Genomic DNA, 25662 nt, shown 5'->3' with positions numbered 1-25662 from the left:
TGCTAAGTTGTGAGTTCATGCTCCCCCTTTTCTTTTAACTGTTTTTAGTTTTATAACTCGGGGGTGAAATACATGTTACAAATACTTCAATATTTACAAATTGGTATGTTGTGTACTGAAACGAGAAGTACTCTTGGCGAAAACTAGTGCCAAGAATTGATACGAGAAATCGTGTCACGAATAGGGTACCATAAGCACCATTAATCGTGTACATACTAAGACCGCAGAACAAAAGGTTAGATCTAATGGGTTTTAGGGCAGCCCCACTCTTGGTGACAACTAGAACCAAGTAGTGTTTTTGTGTCTCAGTCGTGAATCGACTATAGAAAAATGCCTATGGTTTGGTGACTTCCTATGTCGTGTCACATGTTAATGGCTTTGCAACCCATTAACACTTGATACATATAGAGATACTTGACTCAATCATGAATACGCGTTTTGAAACAAAATACATACCATGTTTTTCATACAAAGTATACAAACGTTCAATACAAAAACTGCATGAATTCACACCAACATTATGTTGACGTTTTTCCAAAACTCACATGTATTTCAGGTAATTAAAGGTGGATGTGCGCGCGGTCTTACTTATGCTCGTGGATGTCGCTATGTTTTATTTTCGCTAAATAAAGTTGTAACTCTTAAGACAATATGCTATCACGTGTTATAAACACTTGGCTTATGTTTTGGTAATGTAATGTTTGAAGTTATTTTGAGCATATAGTATGTTTACCTTTCGTATGCAATGAGAACCTTTCATGATCACACCTCGTGCTTCCGCCGCAGAAAGGGGTGTGACACGCCAAAGGCTGTGGAGTTTAAGTAGTGCTAATATTCAGGTTGTCACACATGAGATGCCACATAAGCAAAATTGCTCCACCATCCAATGACATATGGCCCAAATCATCTCATTTATTAATATATATAGATATTGTTGATATATATTTACATAGATATATATTATATATATGTTCTTGATACGTGTTTATTTCATGGATTTTATTCATACACACTTTTAGATATATATATATATATAGGGGAAGGTTCATTTGAGAAGAAAATTTTATTAAGAATAAAAAGAACAAAAGAGGTACAATTGTAAAACATTAAATAGTTTTTTTCTCATCTCATTTATTATTATGTTTGACTAATTAATTAGTCATTAAGACTATCATCCTCCACACTAAAAAAATTTGCCTACACATATCAAAAGTTATCCTACACATTTCGAAATTTATCCTACACATATTGAAATTTATCCTACACAACTCGTAATTTATCTTACACGCCTCGTATTTATCCTACACTATAAATGAAATTTTATTTTTTGAGAAAAATATATATCTTAAAAATAAGTTACAAATTTAATATATTTAGTTATTAAAGATGAAACTACCAATTAATGATGTATGTAAGCTTACCAATATACCCTTATAGTTACATTAAGTACAAATATTAAATGAATTCTAATGAATCATTCCTATTGGTTGAAATTTCTTATTTTTTCTTCTTACAAAGAATTTATTCTCATTTGAACTCTCCACTATATATATATATATATATATATATATATATATAGGGTAGAGTTCTAGAGTGAACAAGGAGTAACTTGTGAATAAAGTGAACAGATCTTGACCATTCATTTGTTAGATGATGAGATTTAATTTAGTAATTATTTGATTAAAATATAATAAAGAGAAATAATTAATAGGGGTAATAATGTAATAATACACATGTTTAATTTTGGCAAACTGGTAACGTAATTGAATTATCTCTTTAGACTCTAATTAAATATTTTATTCCATAATAATTGCTCTTGTTGATTTGGTATCAAAATATTGAAACAGGTGTTCTATACTTGATTTGTCAAAAGTTTATACATGAATATACACAAATGTACATGGGTAAAGCTTCAAGTTTATGTTTTCAAATGAGTTGAATAAAACAAACAGTTGTTTTTTACTTGAAATACACAAGTGTATATATGTATGTACATAGAAGCTTTAACGTCTGTACACAAGTGTATATATGTATGTACATAGAAGCTTTAACGTGTGTACACAGGTGTATTGATGTAGTTTCAGAATTTAAGATGTGATCAAACTAAATAGCAAAGCGTTAGCTATCATTTTGAATATATTAAATGATTCGAAAAAATTGGATGAAGATATAATAGAATCTCATAACCAAAAACCAACACATGTTTGAACGTAAAATCAAAAACCAAAAAGAAAGATGCTCTTAAGCAGCAACACCCTTTCCTTTCTTCTTCTGCAGCTTTGGGAAAATGATGCACTGTCTGATTATTGGGTTTACATTTCCACTTGTGTACCTTGAAAAGTTGAAAACAAAACTTAAAAATAAACTAATGAAACTCGATATGCATATACACATAAATGGTTAGGTTTTCTTACTTTATCCAACACATCATTACTAACACGTGGAAAACAAACAATGTTATTGTGCCAGGTCATCAAGAACCCTAGTTAGTGCTTCTTGGAAGCTTGATCTGTTCTAATATTCAACCTACATATAAGAAAATAATATTGTTAAATCAATAATAATTTTGAGCAAATAACTTTCTTTTAGAAAGAAACTTTCCATCGGACTTGTATAGTAAATCAGTTATTTCATTTTTATTGAAATCCATCAGACTTGTATAGAAAATTAGTTATTTCGGTCGGGGATTAATTATAATTATGTATGTGTGGGAAAATAACATTTTAGATTGAAAAAGATTATTGCAGAAAGATTATGAACCGCACCTTATGAAGGAACTTGAATTGTTGAAGAAGAAGGAAACACTGGAGCAAAAAAGGGCGGTTGATCTTCTCGATTTAGAGAGAGAATGTTGTAAATTTGTTTATAAATCATTAATTTGAATTCCTAAAATGCAGGAATTGGTTACAATATTATGGTAACTGATTAGGATAAATCTTAATTATAATTGGTTTAAAATTAAGTAAGAATTAAATCTAATTAGTTAATGACAATCCTATCCTTTTAAAATCAATGGCCAAGATGAGTTCACACAGTTCACAAATGAGGGAAGTGTTCACTTTTGAACCTAACCCTATATATATATATATATATATATATATATATATATATATATATATATATCTGCATAGAGTGCATTAAACGACAATTCAATCAAAATGGTTATAAAACTAAAAAATTTTTCAAAACGGGTCGGATTTTGGGATCCTATTTTGTCTGATGTTACGCCTCATCTCATTGCGTGGGCAGAACTCTTTGATCATAAGAGCTCTAAGTTCTTCCCACGTTTGTGCCATAGCTACATCCGCTCCTCGATCTCTCATAATCCCATTCCACCACATGAGCACTCTCTTTTGGAATACACTTGAAGCAAACTCTACCTTGCGCTCAATAGAACACTGACAATGGCGGAAAGTGCTCTCGATGCTTTCAAACCATTATAGGAGCCCAGTAGCTCCTTCAGACCGATAGAACTTGAGTGGTTTAGCCGAGTTGAACTGTTTGTATTTACAAGGAGTGGGTACATTGTTGTTCTTATTGTTGGCTTGATTGAGTTAGGTCACAAGGTTTGGAACTATCGTAGCCATTTGCTGAGTGATCGTAGCTGCCATTTCGGCGTCTTGGGTAGCGTTGCGACGAGGGGGCATTTTAAAAGAGAAAAGGAAATATGAGATGAAATGATTGAGATTGATATTGGATAGTTAAAAATATCGATGAAATATAAGAATTGTGAATTCATTCGTTACTTAAAATGAACAAACGACACAGTGGCTAATCAAAGTAAATTGGTCTTTATAATGCATCGCGAAGACATGCTTTAGCCTATAAGTGGACACTCACCCCAAGAGTTCCCAGGTAAGAGTGACTGGTCCAATTAAATGGATTTGTAGGAACACTCTAGCCTTAGACAGAAAACTCAGGGTACAGACATCCACCCTTCCAGAATGCACATGTTCACATTATTAAAACCGAAACTTTGATGAGATTTTGAAAACTTTTAAGACTTAAAAGCCTAAAAATAAATCATCTAAGGAGAGATGATGATTTATTGTAAAACTTTGGAGATTTGACATTTATGAGTGGATTATGACTTTGAATTGTTTTAATAATCACCTAAGGATAGGTGGTGGTTTTGAATACTTGAATAATCATCACGCGTATTAACACATGAAACATATGTGAAAGTACAGTAAACATTGAATACTAGTGAGTAACATAGGTTTTGTGGTCAAGTTCATGGCTACAAGTTTTGTGATGAAAATGGGTTAACTAACTACACGAGTTGATTTTATAAGTGAATCTTTGTAGCCTTGAACCTTGACAAAAATGTTTGTTTTGTAAAAATTGTGAATCAAATCAGAAAACTATGTTATGGTTTATATATCTTTAACTTGAAAACCATTTGTCATTTGTCTAAAATAAGTGTCGTTGTTTTGATTAAACCAAATTGTCCGTCTCATGTGTAAACCAAATTGTCTGTGTTATGTGTAAACCAAAATGTCTTGTCTTGTCTGAATACCAAATTTGTTGTGTCTTGTATAAAACTCATAGTGTGGTTTGTTGGCGAATACATTCAAACCTGTGATAACTTGAAAATGGTTTTAATTGAAGAGTGTGTTTTCGAGTTTTGTCGTTCCCCAAACTGTGACAACTCGAACTTTTGACTTTCATTTTGTATTTAATGCACGTTGACCTTGACCGTTAACTTTGACTGTGTAGTTATTTGACTGATTGACTGGTAATCATACATGTTATGTTTTATTGAAACGTGTTATAATTATGCACATATGTGGCTTATTGTTATAAGAATAACATGGATTGTTGTAAAACACTTAGAGAGTTTCACCAACAAACATCTCAACGAATCAGAATTTTGATTCGCAAGAACCATTCGACGAAACAGGAAACCTGTTTCGCCAATCCTGTTTCGCCAGCCCACTCTTGACGAAACAAAGCTTGTTTCGCCGGCCCATCTGATTCGCCAAAGCCCATTACAGGCCCAAACCGTCTGTATGTGTTTAAAACGTGTGTTTAAAACGTGGAACGACCTCCTGTTTCACAACTTTGGCAAAACTGAAACCCTAGAGCTCATGTGCACTGACGGCAGTTGGTTTTTAGAGACCTCCTAGCAATTAACCCGTCTTTCCCTCCACTCGGTTAGTCGTTTATGTGTTCATGATTTCTTGATTCATGTTATATCTATGCTTGATTCCTGGATCATATATGAATATATGTTTATGGTAATCCCGGATTAGTAACGTATGATTTATCGGTTACAACCTATGTATATGTATATTGTTAATGATGAACTAGATTACATGATGCTTAGGAACAATATTTGAATGTTGTTTGTGTTATGATAATCGATTTGTGGTACACGTAAGTTAGGGTTCATGCTAGACATTAAAACCGTGATGAGTATGTTATTAATTTGATAATGATCGTTGAATGAATTCTCTAAGATCCGTGCATAACAATCTGTGGATTAGTGTTGATCCGATGATGGCATGACGGCTGTTAGAATGATTAGGGTGTTCCTGCAAAATTGTAACTGATTAGCGTGATTGACGTAACTGACTAATGAAGTAACAGACTTGTCAACGAAACAGGATGTTTGGCGAATTAGAAGTTGTGTTTCGCCAAAGGATGTTTGACGAAATAGAAAGTGTGATTCGCCAAAGGTCCTTAACGAAATAGAATTATGATTCGTCAAAGGGTAGTTGACGAAACACATTGTGTTTCGTCAACCTGTGTTTCGCCAATTTATGTGTTTCGCCAACCTCTGTTTCGCCAACTTGGAAAACCTGCATAGTAAACTGGTTTAATTCTGTTAAGTGTTAACTGAGTTAGCTAACTGATGTTAAACACTATGCATGACTTGTGTGATGTTGATTAGTGATGTGTACTACTTGGTGATCATTGACTATGCTTATACGTGAACTGTATGAATTCAAACTGATTATGAATACGTGCGTACTTTAGGACTCGATTGATTAATTACAAGCACATACTTAGCATACCGAGCAAACCCAAGGTGAGTTCACACTCTTACCAAGGCATGGGATTCCCGGGGTGTTGGGAATGGGATTGAAAGGATAAGGTTGAATAGATTCATACGGATACCATTACTAGACTACCATACCATCGTCCTCGGTTGTGCAGGATACATACGTAAAACCTACGTATACTTATGCTACTCGCTATCCTCGGTTGTGAAGGATACTCACGTAAAACCTACGTGAACTTATTATACTCACTACTGCCTCGGTTGTGTCAGGCACTTACGTAAAACCTACGTAAACCCCCGCGTACTCCTATCATCGGTTGTGAAGGATACTTACGTAAAACCTACGTGAACCCCATACGCGCTACTGTTCTCGGTTGTGAAGAACACTTATGGTTACGCATAGTCTAGTGGATTAATAACATGGGAAGCCCCCACCAATAGCAACCTGTATTGGCCCAGTAGAGCCACCTGATACTCATGAACTTACTATTACGCATTTACTTTCTGTGAACTCGCTCAACTAGTTGTTGACTCTCTGCTGCATGCCTTGCAGGACCCTAGGTACTAATGGAGCTTGCACAAGGAGGAGCAGGTCGTTGTGGGCAAATGGATCGTGATTACTTATTAAACACTTATGACGTTTCAAACATTAATACTTATGTTGGGTTTTACATTAATGCTTCTGCTACACTTACTTACATTGGTTTTGATAAACACCTTTTTTATTGATGGATAACATTTACTATTTATTTATATGTTCAATATGATTGGTGGCTTGATCCTGGTCAGTCACGCTCCCAAGCGGTGATACTCCGCAGGTGGATTTTGGGGGTGTGACAGATTGGTATCAGAGCCATTGGTTATAGAGAACTTGGTTTTAATATGGGAAAACGTTTTTATTAAAACCAGACTATAACCAGAACAGTGCTCTCAACGATCCACAACGACGCTTCGCTCCACGTGCAAGACTCGACATCCTAGGTAATAAGGTTTATGTTTATTACCTGCTTGCTAGAACTGCTTAGAACTTTGCTCGTAGTATGCTAGATTACATTGCTTACTATACGTTGTTACATGAGAACCCCTATGTGCTTACACTCTTCTGTCATCGCTCTATTCGCGAACCTCTCTAACTCATGTTGCATTTGCTATGAAGATCATCTCTGGACGAATTAACATGACTCAAGCCCAGCTAGAGGCTCTCGTTCAAGCTCAAGTTGCTGCGGCACTTGCAGCTGCTCAAGCAGGTCAACCAGCGTAGCAGCCTGTCTGCACTTTTAAGAACTTCATGGACTGTCGTCCAAGTACATTTAGTGGCACGGAAGGAGCAGTGGGACTCCTTCATTGGTTTGAAAAGCTCGAGTCTGTGTTCGAGATGTGTGAATGCCCTGAGGCTCGCAGGGTGAAATACGCCACTGGCACGCTAGAAGGAATAGCACTAACTTGGTGGAACGCCCAAGTTCAGATCTTAGGGTTGGCAGCTGCTAACGCCACACCCTGGAATGATTTCAAGGAATTGATCACGAGAGAGTACTGCACTCGGGAAGACATTCATAAGTTGGAAGATGAGTTGTACCATCTGAAGATGACTGGATCGGAAATCGAAGCTTACACCAAAAGGTCAAACGAACTGGCCGTGCTGTGTCCAACTATGGTGGACCCTCCAATTAAGCGCATTGAGTTGTATCTCAAAGGGTTGGCGCCAGAGATCCAGAGCCATGTTACTTCGGCTAACCTTGATAACATCCAGGATATTCAACGCCTCGCTCACCGCATCACAGACCAGGCAGTGGATCAGAACAAACTGCCTAAACGGATCAGCGCTACTGCTACCGCTACTACTTCAGCTACTCCTACTACTCCCAGTGACAGCAAGAGAAAATGGGATGGGGATTCCAGCAAGGGATCAGCTTCAGTTTAGTCTCAGGCCCAGCAGCGGAAGACTGACAGTTATCAGAGTCCCAGCCAGCATTCTTCAGGTAGTCACAGGCAGGGCGGATATCGTGGGAACCTCCCAAAGTGTAACAATTGCAACAGACACCACGGTGGCCAGTGTAACAAGGGTCGCTGTCAAAGATGCCTCAAGATGGGTCATGGGGCTAAGGATTGTAGAAGCCCCCGGCCTGCGAACCAGAATCAGCAGCAGCCACCAGCACAGCAGAATCAGCAGCAGGGCAACAAAGGATGTTTTCAGTGTGGGGCAGAAGGTCACTTCAAAAGGCAATGTCCTCAGCTAAACAGGAACCAGAACAACAATCACAACAATCAGGGTAATGGCAACAACAACAACGGGGGAAACAACAACGGCAACGAGGCAAGGGGTCGTGCGTTTGTGTTGGGGCAGGGTGATGCCAGGAACGATCCCAACGTCGTTATGGGTAAGTTTCTTCTCGACAACATTTATGTTACTGCTTTATTTGATTCGGGTGCGGATACAAGTTACATGTCTTTGAAAATGGGTAAATTGTTAAAACGTACATAAACACCTCTAAACACCAAACACGTCGTAGAACTAGCTAATGGTAAGAGTTTAGAAGCCACGCAAATAGTCAGGGGTTGTAGTATCGTCTTAGCCGGTCAAACATTCTCGATCGACCTTATTCCCATAGTATTGGGATGTTTTGATATCGTTATTGGGATGGATTGGTTATCCCAGCATCAGGCTGAGATCTTATGCAGTGAGAAGATTATTCGCATTCCCCATTCTGGTCAAGAACCTCTCGAAGTTCAAGGTGACAAGAGTGGTGCAGTGGTCGGCATCATCTCTTTCTTGAAGGCTCAGAAATGTCTGCGGAAGGGTCACACTGCAATTCTGGCACTTGTCACTGACGCATCAGCAAAGGAAAAGAAGCTGGAGGATATTCCAGTTGTACGTGACTTCCCTCAGGTGTTTCCTGAAGATTTACCCGGTTTACCGCCTCATCGCCAAGTCGAGTTCCAGATTGAGTTGGCTCCTGGAGCAGCACCTATAGCCCGCGCACCGTATCGTTTAGCTCCAACCGAACTGGAAGAGTTGTCAAAGCAGTTACAAGAGCTCTTGGAAAAGGGCTTTATTCGTCCAAGCTCATCGCCTTGGGGAGCTCCAGTACTTTTCGTGAAAACGAAGGATGGCACTTTCAGGATGTGCATCGACTACCGTGAACAGAACAAGGTGACGGTGAAGAACCGTTATCCTCTTCCGCGTATAGATGACTTATTCGACCAGTTGCAGGGGTCGAGTTACTACTCCAAGATAGACTTGAGGTCAGGGTATCATCAGCTGAGAGTCCGGGATGAGGACGTCTCCAAGACAGCGTTCAGAACTCGCTACGGTCATTACGAGTTTTCTAGTTATGCCATTTGGGTTAACGAACGCGCCTGCCGTATTTATGGACCTTATGAACAGGGTGTGCAAACCCTATCTAGACAAGTTCGTCATTGTTTTTATCGACGACATTTTGATTTACTCCAAGAGTCAAGAGGAGCACGAACATCACCTACGATTGATTTTGGAACTCCTTCGAAAGGAGCAGTTGTACGCCAAGTTTTCCAAATGCGACTTCTGGCTTCGTGAAGTCCACTTCTTAGGCCATGTGGTGAACAGGGATGGGATTCATGTCGATCCATCCAAGGTAGATTCGATCAGGAACTGGCCTGCACCGCGTACACCAACAGAAATACGCCAATTCTTGGGTTTGGCGGGTTACTACAGACGATTTATAAAAGACTTCTCCAAGATCGCACAGCCGCTTACGCTACTGACACAGAAGGGTGTCACCTATCGCTGGGGAGAGCCCCAGGAAACCGCCTTTCAGTACCTAAAGGATAGGCTTTGCAGCGCGCCTATTCTCTCATTGCCAGAGGGCACGGACGGCTTTGCGGTTTATTGTGACGCATCGATACAGGGTCTTGGGTGTGTATTGATGCAGCGGGATAAGGTTATTGCCTACGCTTCTCGTCAACTCAAGGTTCACGAACGGAACTACACGACGCACGATTTAGAGCTGGAAGCTGTTGTTTTCGCGCTTAAGATATGTCGACACTACCTGTACGGTACCAGGTGCACGATTTACACCGATCACAGGAGTCTCGAGCATATCCTTAAGCAAAAGGATTTGAACATGCGTCAACGAAGATGGGTTGAACTTCTGAACGATTACGAATGCGCCATCAAGTACCATCCAGGCAAAGCCAATGTTGTGGCTGATGCCCTCAGTCGAAAAGACACACTACCTAAGCGCGTGCGAGCGCAACAGCTTACGAGTCAGTCTAGCCTTCCTGCACAGATACGAGATGCACAGGCAGAGGCATTGAAACCAGAAAACGTAAGGGCAGAAGCCCTACGCGGCTCACGACAGCGGTTAGAACAGAAGGCTGACGGCGCCTACTATGTAACGGGGCGTATTTGGGTCCCACTTTATGGCGGTCTACGCGAGCTGGTAATGGATGAAGCTCACAAGTCTCGCTACTCGGTACATCCAGGGTCGGACAAAATGTACCACGACATCAGGACTACTTATTGGTGGCCTAGTATGAAAGCTCACATCGCTACTTACGTTGGCAAGTGCTTGACCTGTGCGAGAGTCAAGGTTGAATACCAGAAACCAGCGGGCCTACTTCAGCAACCCACGATACCGCAATGGAAATGGGAAGAAATTTCCATGGATTTCGTTACAGGCCTACCTAGATCCCAGCGTGGGAATGATACCATATGGGTAATCGTGGATCGACTCACAAAGTCTGCACACTTCCTGGCTATAAAGGAAACGGATAAGTTCTCCACTCTCGCAGACGTCTATCTTAAAGAAGTTGTTTCGAGGCACGGAGTGCCCACTTCCATCATTTCGGATCGGGATGCATGATTCACGTCAGAACTATGGCAAGCGATGCACAAATCTTTCGGCTCACGGTTAGACATGAGCACAGCATATCATCCTCAGACGGATGGGCAGTCTGAGCGAACGATTCAAACTCTTGAAGACATGCTTCGGGCATGCGTTATTGATTTCGGCAACGGCTGGGAAAAGCACCTCCCTTTGGTGGAGTTCTCATATAATAACAGTTATCACACCAGCATACAAGCCACTCCATTCGAGGCATTGTACGGACGTAAATGCCGGTCACCTCTCTGTTGCGCAGAGGTGGGGGATAGTCAGATTACGGGTCCAGAGATTGTAGTGGACGCCACAGAAAAGATTGCACAGATACGACAACGCATGGCGGTAGCACGCAACCGTCAGAAAGCCTACGCGGACAAGCGTAGAAAGCCTTTGGAATTTCAGGTCGGGGACCGGGTTTTACTTAAAGTCTCACCCTGGAAGGGTGTGGTTCGTTTTGGCAAACGGGGCAAATTAAATCCGCGATATGTCGGACCGTTCGAGATCATTGAGAAAATAGGCAAAGTGGCCTACAAGTTAAACCTACCAGCTGAACTCGGTGCAGTTCACAATGTATTTCACGTGTCGAATCTGAAGAAGTGCCTGTCAGATGAGACCCTCATAGTTCCTTTTAAGGAACTCACTATCGACGAGCGGTTGCAGTTCGTCGAGGAGCCAGTTGAAATCACGGACCGGGATGTTAAGGTCCTCAAAAGCAAGAGAATCCCTCTTGTTCGAGTTCGTTGGAACTCCCGTCGTGGCCCAGAGTACACCTGGGAACGCGATGACCAGATGACAGAAAAGTATCCCCAGTTATTCGAAACCAATACAACCACTGCTGAGGCTGAAGCTACTACCACGGAATTTCGCGACGAAATTCCAGATCAACGGGGGGAGGATGTGACACCCCAGGAAAACCAGTGAACGATGCAACCTATCTAGCTTCCTCAGTAAGTACGTACCAAATTTCGGGACGAAATTTCTTTCAAGTTGGGGATAATGTGACAACTCGAACTTTTGACTTTCATTTTGTATTTAATGCACGTTGACCTTGACCGTTAACTTTGACTGTGTAGTTGTTTGACTGATTGACTGGTAATCATACATGTTATGTTTTATTGAAACGTGTTATAATTATGCACATATGTGGCTTATTGTTATAAGAATAACATGGATTGTTGTAAAACACTTAGAGAGTTTCACCAACAAACATCTCAACGAATCAGAATTTTGATTCGCCAAGAACCATTCGACGAAACAGGAAACCTGTTTCGCCAATCCTGTTTCGCCAGCCCACTCTTGACGAAACAAAGCTTGTTTCGCCGGCCCATCTGATTCGCCAAAGCCCATTACAGGCCCAAACCGTCTGTATGTGTTTAAAACGTGTGTTTAAAACGTGGAACGACCTCCTGTTTCACAACTTTGGCAAAACTGAAACCCTAGAGCTCCTGTGCACTGACGGCAGTTGGTTTTTAGAGACCTCCTAGCAATTAACCCGTCTTTCCCTCCACTCGGTTAGTCGTTTATGTGTTCATGATTTCTTGATTCATGTTATATCTATGCTTGATTCCTGGATCATATATGAATATATGTTTATGGTAATCCCGGATTAGTAACGTTTGATTTATCGGTTACAACCTATGTATATGTATATTGTTAATGATGAACTAGATTACATGATGCTTAGGAACAATATTTGAATGTTGTTTGTGTTATGATAATCGATTTGTGGTACACGTAAGTTAGGGTTCATGCTAGACATTAAAACCGTGATGAGTATGTTATTGATTTGATAATGATCGTTGAATGAATTCTCTAAGATCCGTGCATAACAATCTGTGGATTAGTGTTGATCCGATGATGGCATGACGGCTGTTAGAATGATTAGGGTTTTCCTGCAAAACTGTAACTGATTAGCGTGATTGACGTAACTGACTAATGAAGTAACAGACTTGTCAACGAAACAGGATGTTTGGCGAATTAGAAGTTGTGTTTCGCCAAAGGATGTTTGACGAAATAGAAAGTGTGATTTGCCAAAGGTCCTTAACGAAATAGAATTATGATTCGTCAAAGGGTAGGTGACGAAACACATTGTGTTTCGTCAACCTGTGTTTCGCCAATTTATGTGTTTCGCCAACCTCTGTTTCGCCAACTTGGAAAACGTGCATAGTAAACTGGTTTAATTCTGTTAAGTGTTAACTGAGTTAGCTAACTGATGTTAAACACTATGCATGACTTGTGTGATGTTGATTAGTGATGTGTACTACTTGGTGATCATTGACTATGCTTATACGTGAACTGTATGAATTCAAACTGATTATGAATACGTGCGTACTTTAGGACTCGATTGATTAATTACAAGCACATACTTAGCATACCGAGCAAACCCAAGGTGAGTTCACACTCTTACCAAGGCATGGGATTCCCGGGGTGTTGGGAATGGGATTGAAAGGATAAGGTTGAATAGATTCATACGGATACCATTACTAGACTACCATACCATCGTCCTCGGTTGTGCAGGATACATACGTAAAACCTACGTATACTTATGCTACTCGCTATCCTCGGTGGTGAAGGATACTCACGTAAAACCTACGTGAACTTATTATACTCATTACTGCCTCGGTTGTGTCAGGCACTTACGTAAAACCTACGTAAACCCCCGCGTACTCCTATCATCGGTTGTGAAGGATACTTACGTAAAACCTACGTAAACCCCATACACGCTACTGTTCTCGGTTGTGAAGAACACTTATGGTTACGCATTGTCTAGTGGATTAATAACATGGGAAGCCCCCACCAATAGCAACCTGTATTGGCCCAGTAGAGCCACCTGATACTCATGAACTTACTATTACGCATTTACTTTCTGTGAACTCGCTCAACTAGTTGTTGACTCTCTGCTGCATGCCTTGCAGGACCCTAGGTACTAATGGAGCTTGCACAAGGTGGAGCAGGTCGTTGTGGGCAAATGGATCGTGATTACTTATTAAACACTTATGACGTTTCAAACAATAATACTTATGTTGGGTTTTACATTAATGCTTCCGCTACACTTACTTACATTGGTTTTGATAAACACCTTTCGTATTGATGGATAACATTTACTATTTATTTATATGTTCAATATGATTGGTGGCTTGATCCTGGTCAGTCACGCTCCCAAGCGGTGATAATCCGCAGGTGGATTTTGGGGGTGTGACACAAACTTCCCCACAAGCCCCGAGAAATTTGGAAACGGGATTGTCAGGACTGTGGTACCATAACATACTACCGCTCGACTTGGTCAAAGTTAATGAATGTTTCTTTGTTGAGTTCAACGCACCATCAAGTTTCATACGAATTGAAATCGTTTTTGTGTGTACATATAATCCATATATGTACATTATGTTTTGAAATCGTTTTCATGTGTATATATAAACCATATATGTAAATTGGATTTTGAATTCTTGAAAATAATTATATGCAGATATGAATCACCGCAAAACATTTAGAAAGCGTAAAAGAGGGGAACTACGTACTCACAAGATTGCGTAGATGTTTTATCCAAATGTGTATGCAAAGCTCAAGTGTGTTTCCTGACGTATCGGATTGCTATACGTTTGTGTATACCGTGACTTAAGCAGAAGAACAGATAGAATGAAGTTTATTAACCAAACGATTGAAGGATCTCGTGTAATATGGTTTACTAAACCTTACATTCTGATTGGAAGATGTCTATAGATGTTTTGACCCGTTACGACTTGTTAAAGAGGTTTATGCACTTTAAGGGGTTGTATGCGTAACTACGGGTTCGGATGGTCGAATGGGTCATTTGACGAGTCCGATATGTCAAAACATGTTTACTTATGTTGTATGATCGGTTTATAAGTCAAAACAATGATCATATATGTTTAAAACTAATTTTTGTGCCAATAGGGCATTTTCGACAATTTAAAAATATACATAATTGACTCGTCATACGACTATCCAAATGACATGACTATAAGGTACAACCTCAGAGGGTTATTCCTTATATTATTATGGTTATATAAATGGGCTTGGTCATATCCTGTGACATCTGTGCCTCCAAGACCATCGAACAAATACCAAACCAATGAAATTTTGTGTTTCATAGTTGGGATTTGTGAAAATATGTGTATCGTTTGCACATATCAAATTCTTGTTCGATTTCGAGCTCTAAATCGCTTTCTGGAAAGTTATACGCAAACTGGTGTGTAAACGCAGTCAGTTTAATGCGACAAACACTCCGGAATAGTGAAATAGGCTTAACATACCTTAAATAACCTTCAAATAACTTAGAAATAAGTTTTGGATGGTTTGGTGTGTCGAAAACAAGTTTATTCGATCGCAGGGACTATTTGTGTCAAACTGCGAAACTATACCGATTCGTATGGTGTCGAACAGTCCGGAACTTGATCATAAGTTAAACATACCATATAATAACCTAAAAATGGCTTAGAAATAAGCTTTGATAGGTTCGGTGTGCGAAAACATGCTTATATGATCTTTCAGGGACTAAAAGTGTCAAAAACGGCGTAAGTTTGCATTTTCGCGCGTATCTTACGTTCTGGACACATCTGGACATCCAAAATTTTTGTACACACTAAAATATTTTTATTTTAGTGATCGCCATGCAAAAATTCCATTCGTCGCTTAATTTGGATCGATTTTGCGTTCGTTACGACTTCCGTCGTAATTAACCGAACAACGCGATTGTACGATCAAAAGAAACGACATCCGAGATATTTTTGAACATGTTTTGAGTCCCCTATGCTTTAACTTCATTTTAGAGCCTTGAAATGAGGTTAACGGGGTTTAAACGCATCGAAAAAGGCTTTAAACGCGTGCAGGGACCATTTCTGTCATTTTTAAAACTTGGCTGAACCTGATACATGCTAGCGTAGCGCGAGCCCTATGGCCTATGCCGTCGCGCTACGCGAGTGCCTCATCTGGACAGAATGTTCATTTTCAGCAACAGTTTGCAAATTCAGGGGCTGTTTGTGCAATTTCTTTGTGTGGTGGGCAAGTTTGTGTGTTCACCAAGGCTTCTAATCAGCTTGTAACACATGTATGGCTAGGATTAATGCTTAATGACCAAGCAAAACACTTGTGATGATCCTATTAACTCACCACAAGTATAAATAGCCATCCAAACTTCTCATTTCATTGCTCATTCTCATTTCTCTTCTCTTCAATCTGCTTTGGAGCTCTCTCTCAAGCAATTGGGACTTTGTTTTCTTGTAGAAAAGATAGCAAGGACCCTTAGTGAGCATTCTTTCATTCTTTTTATTTCCTTTTTCCTTTTGTAGTGCAGAAAGTCAAACAGTTTGGCCAACAGTTTGACTTTCGGTTTTGACCATCAATTGGTCAAGTCAAAGTTCAATTGAACTTTGAAACGTGATTGTAATCACGATAGTTATAATCCTTCGCGATTATAACCGCTGATTACCACGTTATCTAGTTGTAGTGTCGAGTCAAAGTTTCGGTCAAAATGCGTTTTAGCACGCATTTTGCAACGGAACTACTTTAGGGTATCAAAACACTTTGTTTTGATACCAAATCAGTAGGTTAGACATGTTTTGACATGTCTAACTCGACACTATTAGTTTGTGCTTGTTTAGGGTCGTAAGATAAGCGGTCTAAACAACCGCTTATACTTCCGAACACGACCCGTCTGGTCGATCTTTGGATCCGACCAAGCTTTGTTAGTGATCATAATTGCATAGGGAATAATCACTGAGGTTATACCTTATGATCACGTAGGATCGGTTAGTCATTTGCTAGTTAGCTTGTATGCCCATAGGAAATGACAAAAATGCCCTTTTGAAGCTAAAATCCGTAATTTGACTATGTGAACATATTTTTGACTTGTAATCTGATTTAGTAACATGTTTAGGGATAATTGGGCATGTAAGACTTGGCATAGCACATAGATTACCATCCGAACATAGTTATACGCTAACGACGCCTTATGGTAGCTTATGTTACCATAATGTGTCGAAACGGGTCAAAAGCACTTAGGTAGACTTCCAAATCAGAATGATGGGACTATTAAATCATACCACATGAGTTTAATTACTCATTTGATTTATAGAACCTCATTCTATCCTATCTCCCGATTTAGGTGTCGATTTTATTTATCTAGCAATCCGATACTAGGTACCACTTGATTCCTTGATTGCCCGTGCATCGATAGTTCACAAAATCAAGGATACCCTACAATCTCAAGTGAGTACATAGTTCCCCTATTTTACTGTTTTCAATTGTTTTGGGGTGAATCATATGTACAAAACGATTTTCAAGGTTTAAACGATGATTTCAAAAACGATTAAGATGGTTTATACAAAACTAAGAACGATTTCAATAAGGTGAACAAGACTTGTTGGTTGTAATTACATAACGAATGACATTCATTAGCTCTGATCAAGCCGACCAGTATAAGGTTATGGTACCATAGGATCTGACAAATCCCGTTATCAGACTACACCCATGGTTATGTGTGGGGGTTATGTAGGTAACGACCGAACCTGATGATTGTTAACTTACCCTTTGGTGGTTTGTTAATACGAAACGAGGAACGAGTTAAACGAGTCACGAAGGTTTGAATGTTGTTAACGAGACGACCAAAAGTATTTTTCACTATTAAAACGAATACGATTTTGGGTCGAGTTAAACGATTTGAAACGAGATACACGATTTGAAACGAGATAAACGAATTAAACGATTGGCTTTGGGTAGTGATTAAATAATGAGATGGGTGTAGTATGATAGAATCATGGTAGATACGCCGCTGGTACTTCTTATATATAAGTGATTCTATCATATTACATTGCGTGTCATTATTTAGTGCACTTGGGAAAACGATTTGAAACGATATCATACAACGAGGTTTTCGAAACGATATAAACCATACGAGTTTTATTAACGAGCTTTTACGAGATGTTTCCAAATTATTTTACTAAAACAAATGTTTTTGGGTTAAGACTCATGGCTACGAGATTTTATAAACTATAACCAATTTGATTTGAGTTGGTTAATTATGTTGCAATACACTTTTCAAAACGAGGTTTGTATTTTTGACTTTTGTAGTCCAACGAGGTACTGCAACATATAAACGAGCCATGAATCCAATACTCCCACAAAACCTATGTACTCGCCAGCAATTTCTTTGCTGACTTTACTTTTTACATATGTTTCAGGTGATATTGCTTGATGATGCTTGCTAGGAAGTTTGTGTCACATAGGACCTGGACGAGGCCTTAGTGACTTAAAAACAGTCATAACAATATGTAGTTTGTTTGTTTTGATTTAAAGACAATATACATTACATAATAATTCAATAAAACAAAACATTTGGTTACCATGGTTGTGAAACAATAATTCTGTTGCAACACTCCCCGACGTTTCCGCCACGGTTTGTTGTTTTAACGTGGTCGGGGTGTGACATATCCTAAGGTTGACCAAATGAGTCAGATGCGAAAGTCAAAGCGGAAGTCAAACCGCTCGACTTTCGATTAAGGAATAAGCGCTAAACTAGAAATGACGAGCAAGACATGTTAAAAATGTCTAATAATGTCATAAAACTGATTTGGTGTCAAAACTTCAAGTTTTAATACCTGAAAACACTTTCGTCGTAAAATGCATTTTTATGCACTTTTGACTTTTATGTCGTAAAAGTTTGACTCGTCATTTCGCCTACTAAATTTGATGATCAGAGGGTGCAATCGCGAGAAATTAACACCTTCATTATTATGATCACGTTGCAAAGTTCAATTTGAACTTTAACTTGACCAAAATGGTCATAATCGAAAGTCAACGTAAAAGTCAATTTGTTTGACTTTTGGCTCATAACTATCCAAAAATGAAAAAGAATAAGGAAGAACATTTACTTGTGTTCAAGGAAAGCTTAGAACTTTAGTAGGAGGCCTCTATAAGCAGAAGCAAGCTCGAATAGAAGAGAGAAAGAAAGATTGAGTGGTGCAAGTTTAAATGGCTCAACATCACCTCTTTTTATACTTGCATCAAGTTCATGAGATCATGTCAAGTGATGGCATTGATTCTTAGATGTTTACAAGTGTCTACTGAGGTGTTGGAACCAGAGAAATGGTGGCAAATTTGGTGCTAGGTGGCAGAAATGGATATAGATGCCAGAACTTGATGAACAAGCATAATCCTGCTATTGGGCACCCCTTACGGATCGTATGGCTTTAGGTCTTACGGTCCGTAAGGCCTTCTGATAAATAAGTTTCTATTTTTGGCAGTTTTGGCCCCGGACTTGCGTTTTCACTTGTTTGCCATTTTTAACCCTTCTAACTTGATTTTTAAGCTGTATGAAGGGTATAAGGCATATGTAACTTGGATTTTGTTTCGAAAGTGTCGTGAATAACTTTTCGCTAGATCGTATTATTACGTATTTCGTATATAAAATATAAAATTTCATTAATTACGAAAACAAACAAAAGTGTTCAACAGTTGAATTTTTTTTGCAAATGTTACATGAAAGGAGAATTGGTCTGGTGCGTAGGGTTTGACTTCGTTAGTTTAATATGTCTACCATTTTATGGATCACTAAAAAACGGGTTATTTTGATAAGGATGGTTGCATTTAGGGTAAAAACAAACGGGTTGCAATTGTATTTCCAAATAGATTGCTTGTCAGAAAACAGTGGACGGGTTTAATTGGTCAACTTTTGACACTGTGTGACTTTTCTTTTAGGAATGTTGACGAAACATCAATTGGTTTGAAAGAAACTGCCAAACGAGTTTATTTTTAGGGCTCGCCAGAATTGTGTTAAGTCGCCAGAACTGTTGGGATCAGAAAAACGGTGATGAAGGCGGATGATTTGCTTTGAGTTTCACATTTTGCCCATTTCAGTCCCCGAACTAAACAACCATGTACAATCTTATGAATAACGTTATATAACTTATCAAATATAGCAAAACACTCCCTTTCAGGTTTGTGGGTTTTGTAACAAAATAAATAAATAAATACTCTTAATATAACTTATAAGTTTATACATTATAAAGTATACAAAATTTAATTTGTGTTGTATCACATGTTTTTTTTAGTTTTAAAAATTTATGTTTTAAATTTTTACAAGTTTTTGAATATTATAACTTTTATACTAAACTTATTATTAACCATTTAAAAATTTTAATAAGTACATACTTAATTACGATTGAAGCATTAACATATCTTGTAGATAAAAAGACATATGGGATTACGTTGTAGATAATGTATTAGCAAGATACAATTTAAATCTAAAATCTAAAATATTGCAATTTTTCCCTACACTTAGTTTTTTCCTATTAGGTTTTCTTAGCAAGCCTCTTAATGGGGCAACACTTCTTAATGGGGCAACACTACTGTCAATAACATCAGTTTATCTCATAGGTCCAAAAGTAACAATTTAACATCACCCAAAAGCATGTTGTTAAAATACGTATTACACTCTTTTTCCTTAGTTATGGGTTTGTCCCACTAGCTTTTCCTAGTAAGATTTTTAATGAGGTATGGTTACGAAGTGAATTAAATGATATTTTATAGGATCCAAGACATAGGATTGTTCCATGTGAAATATCAACTCACAACCACCATGTTACAGTATATATCAGAGTATATCAGACCCGTATGAAGCTCGATCTCAAACCTAATACCCTTTCACTTATGAGGATTAATGATTTTAACATATTCAAGAAGGGTGCAGATTAGAGTAAATCAAAAGATTCCCAGTTATAGTATTTGAAGGCAATATTGCATTCACTACTAGAAAATATGGCTTTTGACACCGCATATTCGGTAGCAAAACGGTAGCAATTGCCCTATTGCCACCATTTTGTAACCGAAAATGCGGTGGCAAAAACACCCGTGTCAATTGCCCTATTGCCACCAAATAGCCACCGCTCTTATACTTTGCTACCAGATTTTTGCCACCACAAAAACGGTCAAAATTATTTGTGACCGCTCCATGTTTGCTACTCGATGGCCTTGTTTGCTACCAAGTTGTGACGGTTTTTTTGCCACCGTTTTGGTACCATTTAGCCACCGATGTTGTCACCATTTAGCCACCGTTTTCATTGAAAATTTGCTACCATTTCATTAAATATTTGCTACCATAGCGTTTTCTCTATTTCCAGATTTTTCATTTTCCATGCTTTTTTCATCATAATGCATTTCTATAATATTACAAATTTATATACAATAATGGAATAAAATTACAAAATCCCAAAAATATATAAAATTATAAAACATTCTAATATAAATGCCAACTAAAACATCAAATTACCGAAATTATCCTAATATGGTAAACATCAAAACATTCAAAGCCAAGTGTAGCCTATCTTTGAACCATAGCGGTTAACATAGCTTCAATTTGTGACATCCTATTGAGCATGACATCTTTGTCCACCTTATCTTTTTCTTTTTTAGCCAACAAGCCCGCAATAACTCCATTTAACCTTTCTTTTTCTTCATCATTTTCCTTAACGAGCTCCTTGATAACCAAGTTCGACTTTTCAATCTACAAAACAAACAATGAACAAAATCAAGAAGTCAGAATCAAACATACAAATTCACACAACCGGACGAAAGAAGTCAAGTATTGGTGAGAAGTATTAGAAGTTAAGAACAATGTACGAAGTAATAGATACAAGCATTTAAATTTTTAGTTACTATCCTACTAACTATAACTCCTATTGATCCATATCTAAATATATGACTAGGGGTGAGATTTTTAACCCAAATCTGATTACAAGGAACCCAAATCCAGATAACTCGAACCTAAATAATGTCAATAAGCGGGAACACAAATACGGTATTTGGATTGGTAATTAGTTAACTTTAGGGAGATTCTCATTACCCGGTTAATCCGATTATATTTAAAAAAAGCCGCCAAATGGGTCGATTTGATTGTTTTTTAATCAGTCGTAAACTATATATGTCTTTATTTGTTTCAGGGATCGGGTAACGGGTCAATAAACATCATGTTCAAATATGTTATTATAAAGTATGGGTCACAAGGGGTGGGTTAGCTTTGGTTGACCCGTTTGAGATAAAAATTAACCCAAATTAACCTAATGCCCAAATACATGAATTAAAATTGTCACATCTATGTTATATCATCCTCATAAAACTTTCCAGTGAATAAACTTAATGCAACCATGAAAAAGAGAAAACCACCAAATTTATGATGAAGTTTTCAGTTTTGTGTACTAGCAATAGCGATCTTTATAAAGCTACACATGATATAGGTCTACTAAAAATAGAGATACATCACATTTTAATTAGTTCTCAAGGCTCAGTGAAATCCATAAACACTCATCAGTTCATAAATATAGAAATTAAAATCCTAGTTCCTTCCGTCTCCAGCCAAACATCCCCTAACCCGTTAACAACCCAAGAATAATTACATCCTCCTTACTTTGCAGAAAGACTACACTTCAAACTTTAGACCATGCGTACTCTTTGTGAAACTGGGCTTTTGTGATGAAGCACGACAAAACACGCCCGAAGTCAGCCCCCCAGGGCGTTTTTTTAAATTTTGGCTGTTTGGCGTTGTATATTCCACGCCTAAGCCCCATTTTGATGGTCCAATCACATTTAACCCACTTCTTCTTTAGCCAATCAATTTTTAAATGGTTTTTTTATTTATTTAATTCTTTACATCCCTTTTAACATAATGTCCACATCCCCACTACACCCAATTAGAAAAAAACGCCCCCTTGCTGACTAGGACGACACGTGGCGGACAACGCCCAAGGGTGAGGCATTATTCACCCCAACCACTACGCATGGTCTTAGTATCAAACGGGCTATTACCAGTAAGGATTCTCAAAAGCTCACTAACAACTACATTCACCTTCAAGAATCTACAAAAACGATTCCTGGTCTATAATCGTAAGACATAACAAAAAAAAAAAAGAAATCAAATCCTACACAACAGGTTCCTAACTAACTCCAGTTAGCTACATCACATCTATAACACCAATGAATGATATCTCAAATCTTATTGCTAGAAACAAATGTGAACTAGCGGTTTAATGTATTAAACCCTAATCTAAACTATTAATCATTAAAAAACAACTAAAGCTCTGTACTCAAACTCCACATGTAACAAAACTGTATCATCGTAATCTCATATAAGCTAAAACAATATTTAAAAATCATTCTACTCAATAACAGATGAACTGAATCATACTTTTTACATCAATAAATTTCAATTGAAATATGCCTAACAATGTCAAATATAAAAAAAAAAAAATCAAATACTGGAAATTGAAGAAACTTTAAGGTATAATGTTAAACTGAGTCATAGACTCACAGGCCTAACAAGACGAATGGAAGCCAACTCATATGAATCACCAATTCAACAAATAAATATTCAAATCCCCATCATTATTCAAGATTCAGTAGCGTACAAGTAAAACCCCCAAAATTCATGATACGCAAATCAAAACCCTCACCAAAAGAAAAAAAATACGATACAAAACCCCAAAATTCATGATACGCAAATCAAACCCTAATTCAAGATACGATACAAAAGAAAAAAAAATCGCTAATCAAAACCCTCACCAACAAAAAAAAAACAAACAAACAATGCATAATCATAAACATACCTTGCTGGGAAATCGTTGGCACTCTTGGTGGAGCCAGGGAATATTCTATCTACGGATGAACTGCGATGAGCGAATTGTGGGAGTTGTTCTAATCACTTGGACTCAAAACCCTAGTGATAAGTGGAAACGCTAAAAATTCTTTTTTTTTTTAAATTTGGCCTGCGCTCAATTATGCCGCCCTCGATAAAAACTTAAAATTTGTTGTTGCTACCATTAAGAACGGTGGCAATTTAGTATTTTTATCATGTAGCTTTATATTTATCACGAATTTGAGACCGAAAATAAACGGTCACAAAATTTGTGACCATCTTGCTACGATATCGTAGTAAATACATAAAAATATGCGGACTTTAGATTTATGTGTGAAATGGGTAGCTAATTTGCTACCGTATTATTTTGGTACCAAATTTTGGTGTCAATTGCTTAGTTTTCTAGTAGTGATTCAACTATCAAATCGAAGAAGACTATATGAAAGATCAAATGTAGCAGATATGATAAAAGATTGAATTTCACATACTAAGAGATAACTTAATAGTTGAGGGGGACTAATATAAATTATCTTGTATTATCAGTTAATAAGTATCGATCCTAAAAAATCAATATAGCATCACGCAGTAGTTTAACGTTGATAGTGTATAATTTTAGATGTATGAGGGGGATTTTATCCGGACATTTGATGGGCTTTAGGGCACCTATTGTATTAGTCTACATATATAAAGTATGTACCAAGAGTCGTTTCTCAATGAATAAGTTTTCTCTTCTGTTTCTATCTTGTTTATTTCAGTTTTGCTTTTTACGCCTTTACCTTTCTTGTAACCAATTATAATGATCATATAAATTCAATTATTTCATTAAAAAGTTGAAATTATATTCCAAACGGGCGTACTTTGTTAATTTAATACCGAATTAAAAACATGATTATTCATTTATTTCACGACGTTCACAATACACACCATGCAATGACATATATATGTTTACCCTTGTATTTCTTCAACAGCCTTCTTCGCATATTTAGCCTTGTAATCTGCCCACAATTTCTCAACAGGCTTTCCTGTTATATTTTTGAAAAACGAGACGTCGTAAGTCTTCCTCATCATTTTGTTAAGCTTTGCCACAAAGTCTGGAACGAGCCCGTCACAGTACTCAAGAAAACGGGCTGTGTAATCATACCCCTGGTCCCATTTATCTCCTGCACCGGGCTTCATAAAGCCCGGTGGAAAGTAATTTGCTTTCAAGATGGTATAATCTGCAATCCCTTCAACCAAAGGTATAGGGGTCTTACCCTCTCCATTCCATTGGAAAACGTGGGTCATTTCATGGTGTAAAAGGGAAATGAATTCCCATTTCAACTCCATTGGCCCGTTGTAATCCCGTAAATAAACCGCACTAACATTAATATATTTATAATTATCGCCCCAAGTGATTGCTTCGCCCCCAATAAAATCCTTGATGAAAAGTGTTACAGTGGTATGGGGTTTTTGGTCTGCCGCGGTGTTTTGTTTCAAGATGTTGGACCATATATACTGGTTGATCTGAGCCATTAATTTTTTAGTGAACGGAACCCCACCAATTATTTTCTCGAACTTGATGGCACCTGCGTGTTGGGGGTTCAGGTTAATCACCTCGAAATTCACAGCGGAGATTCCATGGAAAGATATTGATGAGAAAGTTAGGAGAGCACAAAGGAAAAAAGGTAAGGAAGCCATGGATATACTTGGTTAAACTATATGAATCCTGTATATATATATATATATATATACATACACACACCATAACACATATATACAATTACCAAAAAATATAAATCATTCATCTTATTTATGTAAATATTGTTGCATTCTTTCTAAGGACTAGCTAAATGTGTAAATAAAATATTCTAATTACGGCAATAAAATTTCTTTACTTGTTATGTTATTACTCATCGTTTGAAGATATTATAATCGTTGATATATATTAATAGCTAACACCACATGTCTAGCTAAATTTATGACAAGACATTTGTTTTGCCCATACGGATGTAGGATGTACGATATACTTAAACAAAATTAGTTAATAGATATTGATATTAGCTTGCTTTATATAAGATGTTACAAACAACGTTTTACTTAAAGTTGAATCGTATTGTGTTATGTTAAATCTTAATGTTTTTCAATTAAGTCGATACTGATTTCAATCAATTTCA

At 37.8% G+C, this 25662-nt stretch overlaps 1 protein-coding gene and 1 long non-coding RNA gene across 2 annotated transcripts; both read right to left on the bottom strand.

Annotated features, from left to right (window-relative positions):
- Nucleotides 1–21075: 21075 nt before the first annotated feature.
- On the bottom strand, nucleotides 21076–23669 carry LOC110877464. Its single transcript, XR_002557060.2, has 2 exons — nucleotides 23481–23669; nucleotides 21076–21385 (listed from the first exon to the last, which is right to left on the bottom strand). It is a non-coding gene; the product is annotated as an uncharacterized LOC110877464 (long non-coding RNA).
- Nucleotides 23670–24336: 667 nt separating this feature from the next.
- Nucleotides 24337–25219, bottom strand: LOC110877465. Its single transcript, XM_022125612.2, has one exon. The coding sequence runs from the start codon at nucleotides 25184–25186 to the stop codon at nucleotides 24455–24457; it is 732 nt and encodes a 243-aa protein (XP_021981304.1). The 5' UTR covers nucleotides 25187–25219; the 3' UTR covers nucleotides 24337–24454.
- Nucleotides 25220–25662: the final 443 nt, after the last annotated feature.

The sequence above is a fragment of the Helianthus annuus genome, chromosome 16 (genome assembly GCF_002127325.2).
Source record: "Helianthus annuus cultivar XRQ/B chromosome 16, HanXRQr2.0-SUNRISE, whole genome shotgun sequence".
Taxonomy (NCBI): domain Eukaryota; kingdom Viridiplantae; phylum Streptophyta; class Magnoliopsida; order Asterales; family Asteraceae; genus Helianthus; species Helianthus annuus.
Note: the sequence above shows the minus strand (reverse complement) of the source record. Positions and strands in the feature narration are given on the sequence as shown.

Bases quoted from the DNA above. Each gene is read 5' to 3' on its own strand.
- LOC110877465 (XM_022125612.2), bottom strand. From the start codon at position 25,186: ATGGCTTCCTTACCTTTTTTCCTTTGTGCTCTCCTAACTTTCTCATCA.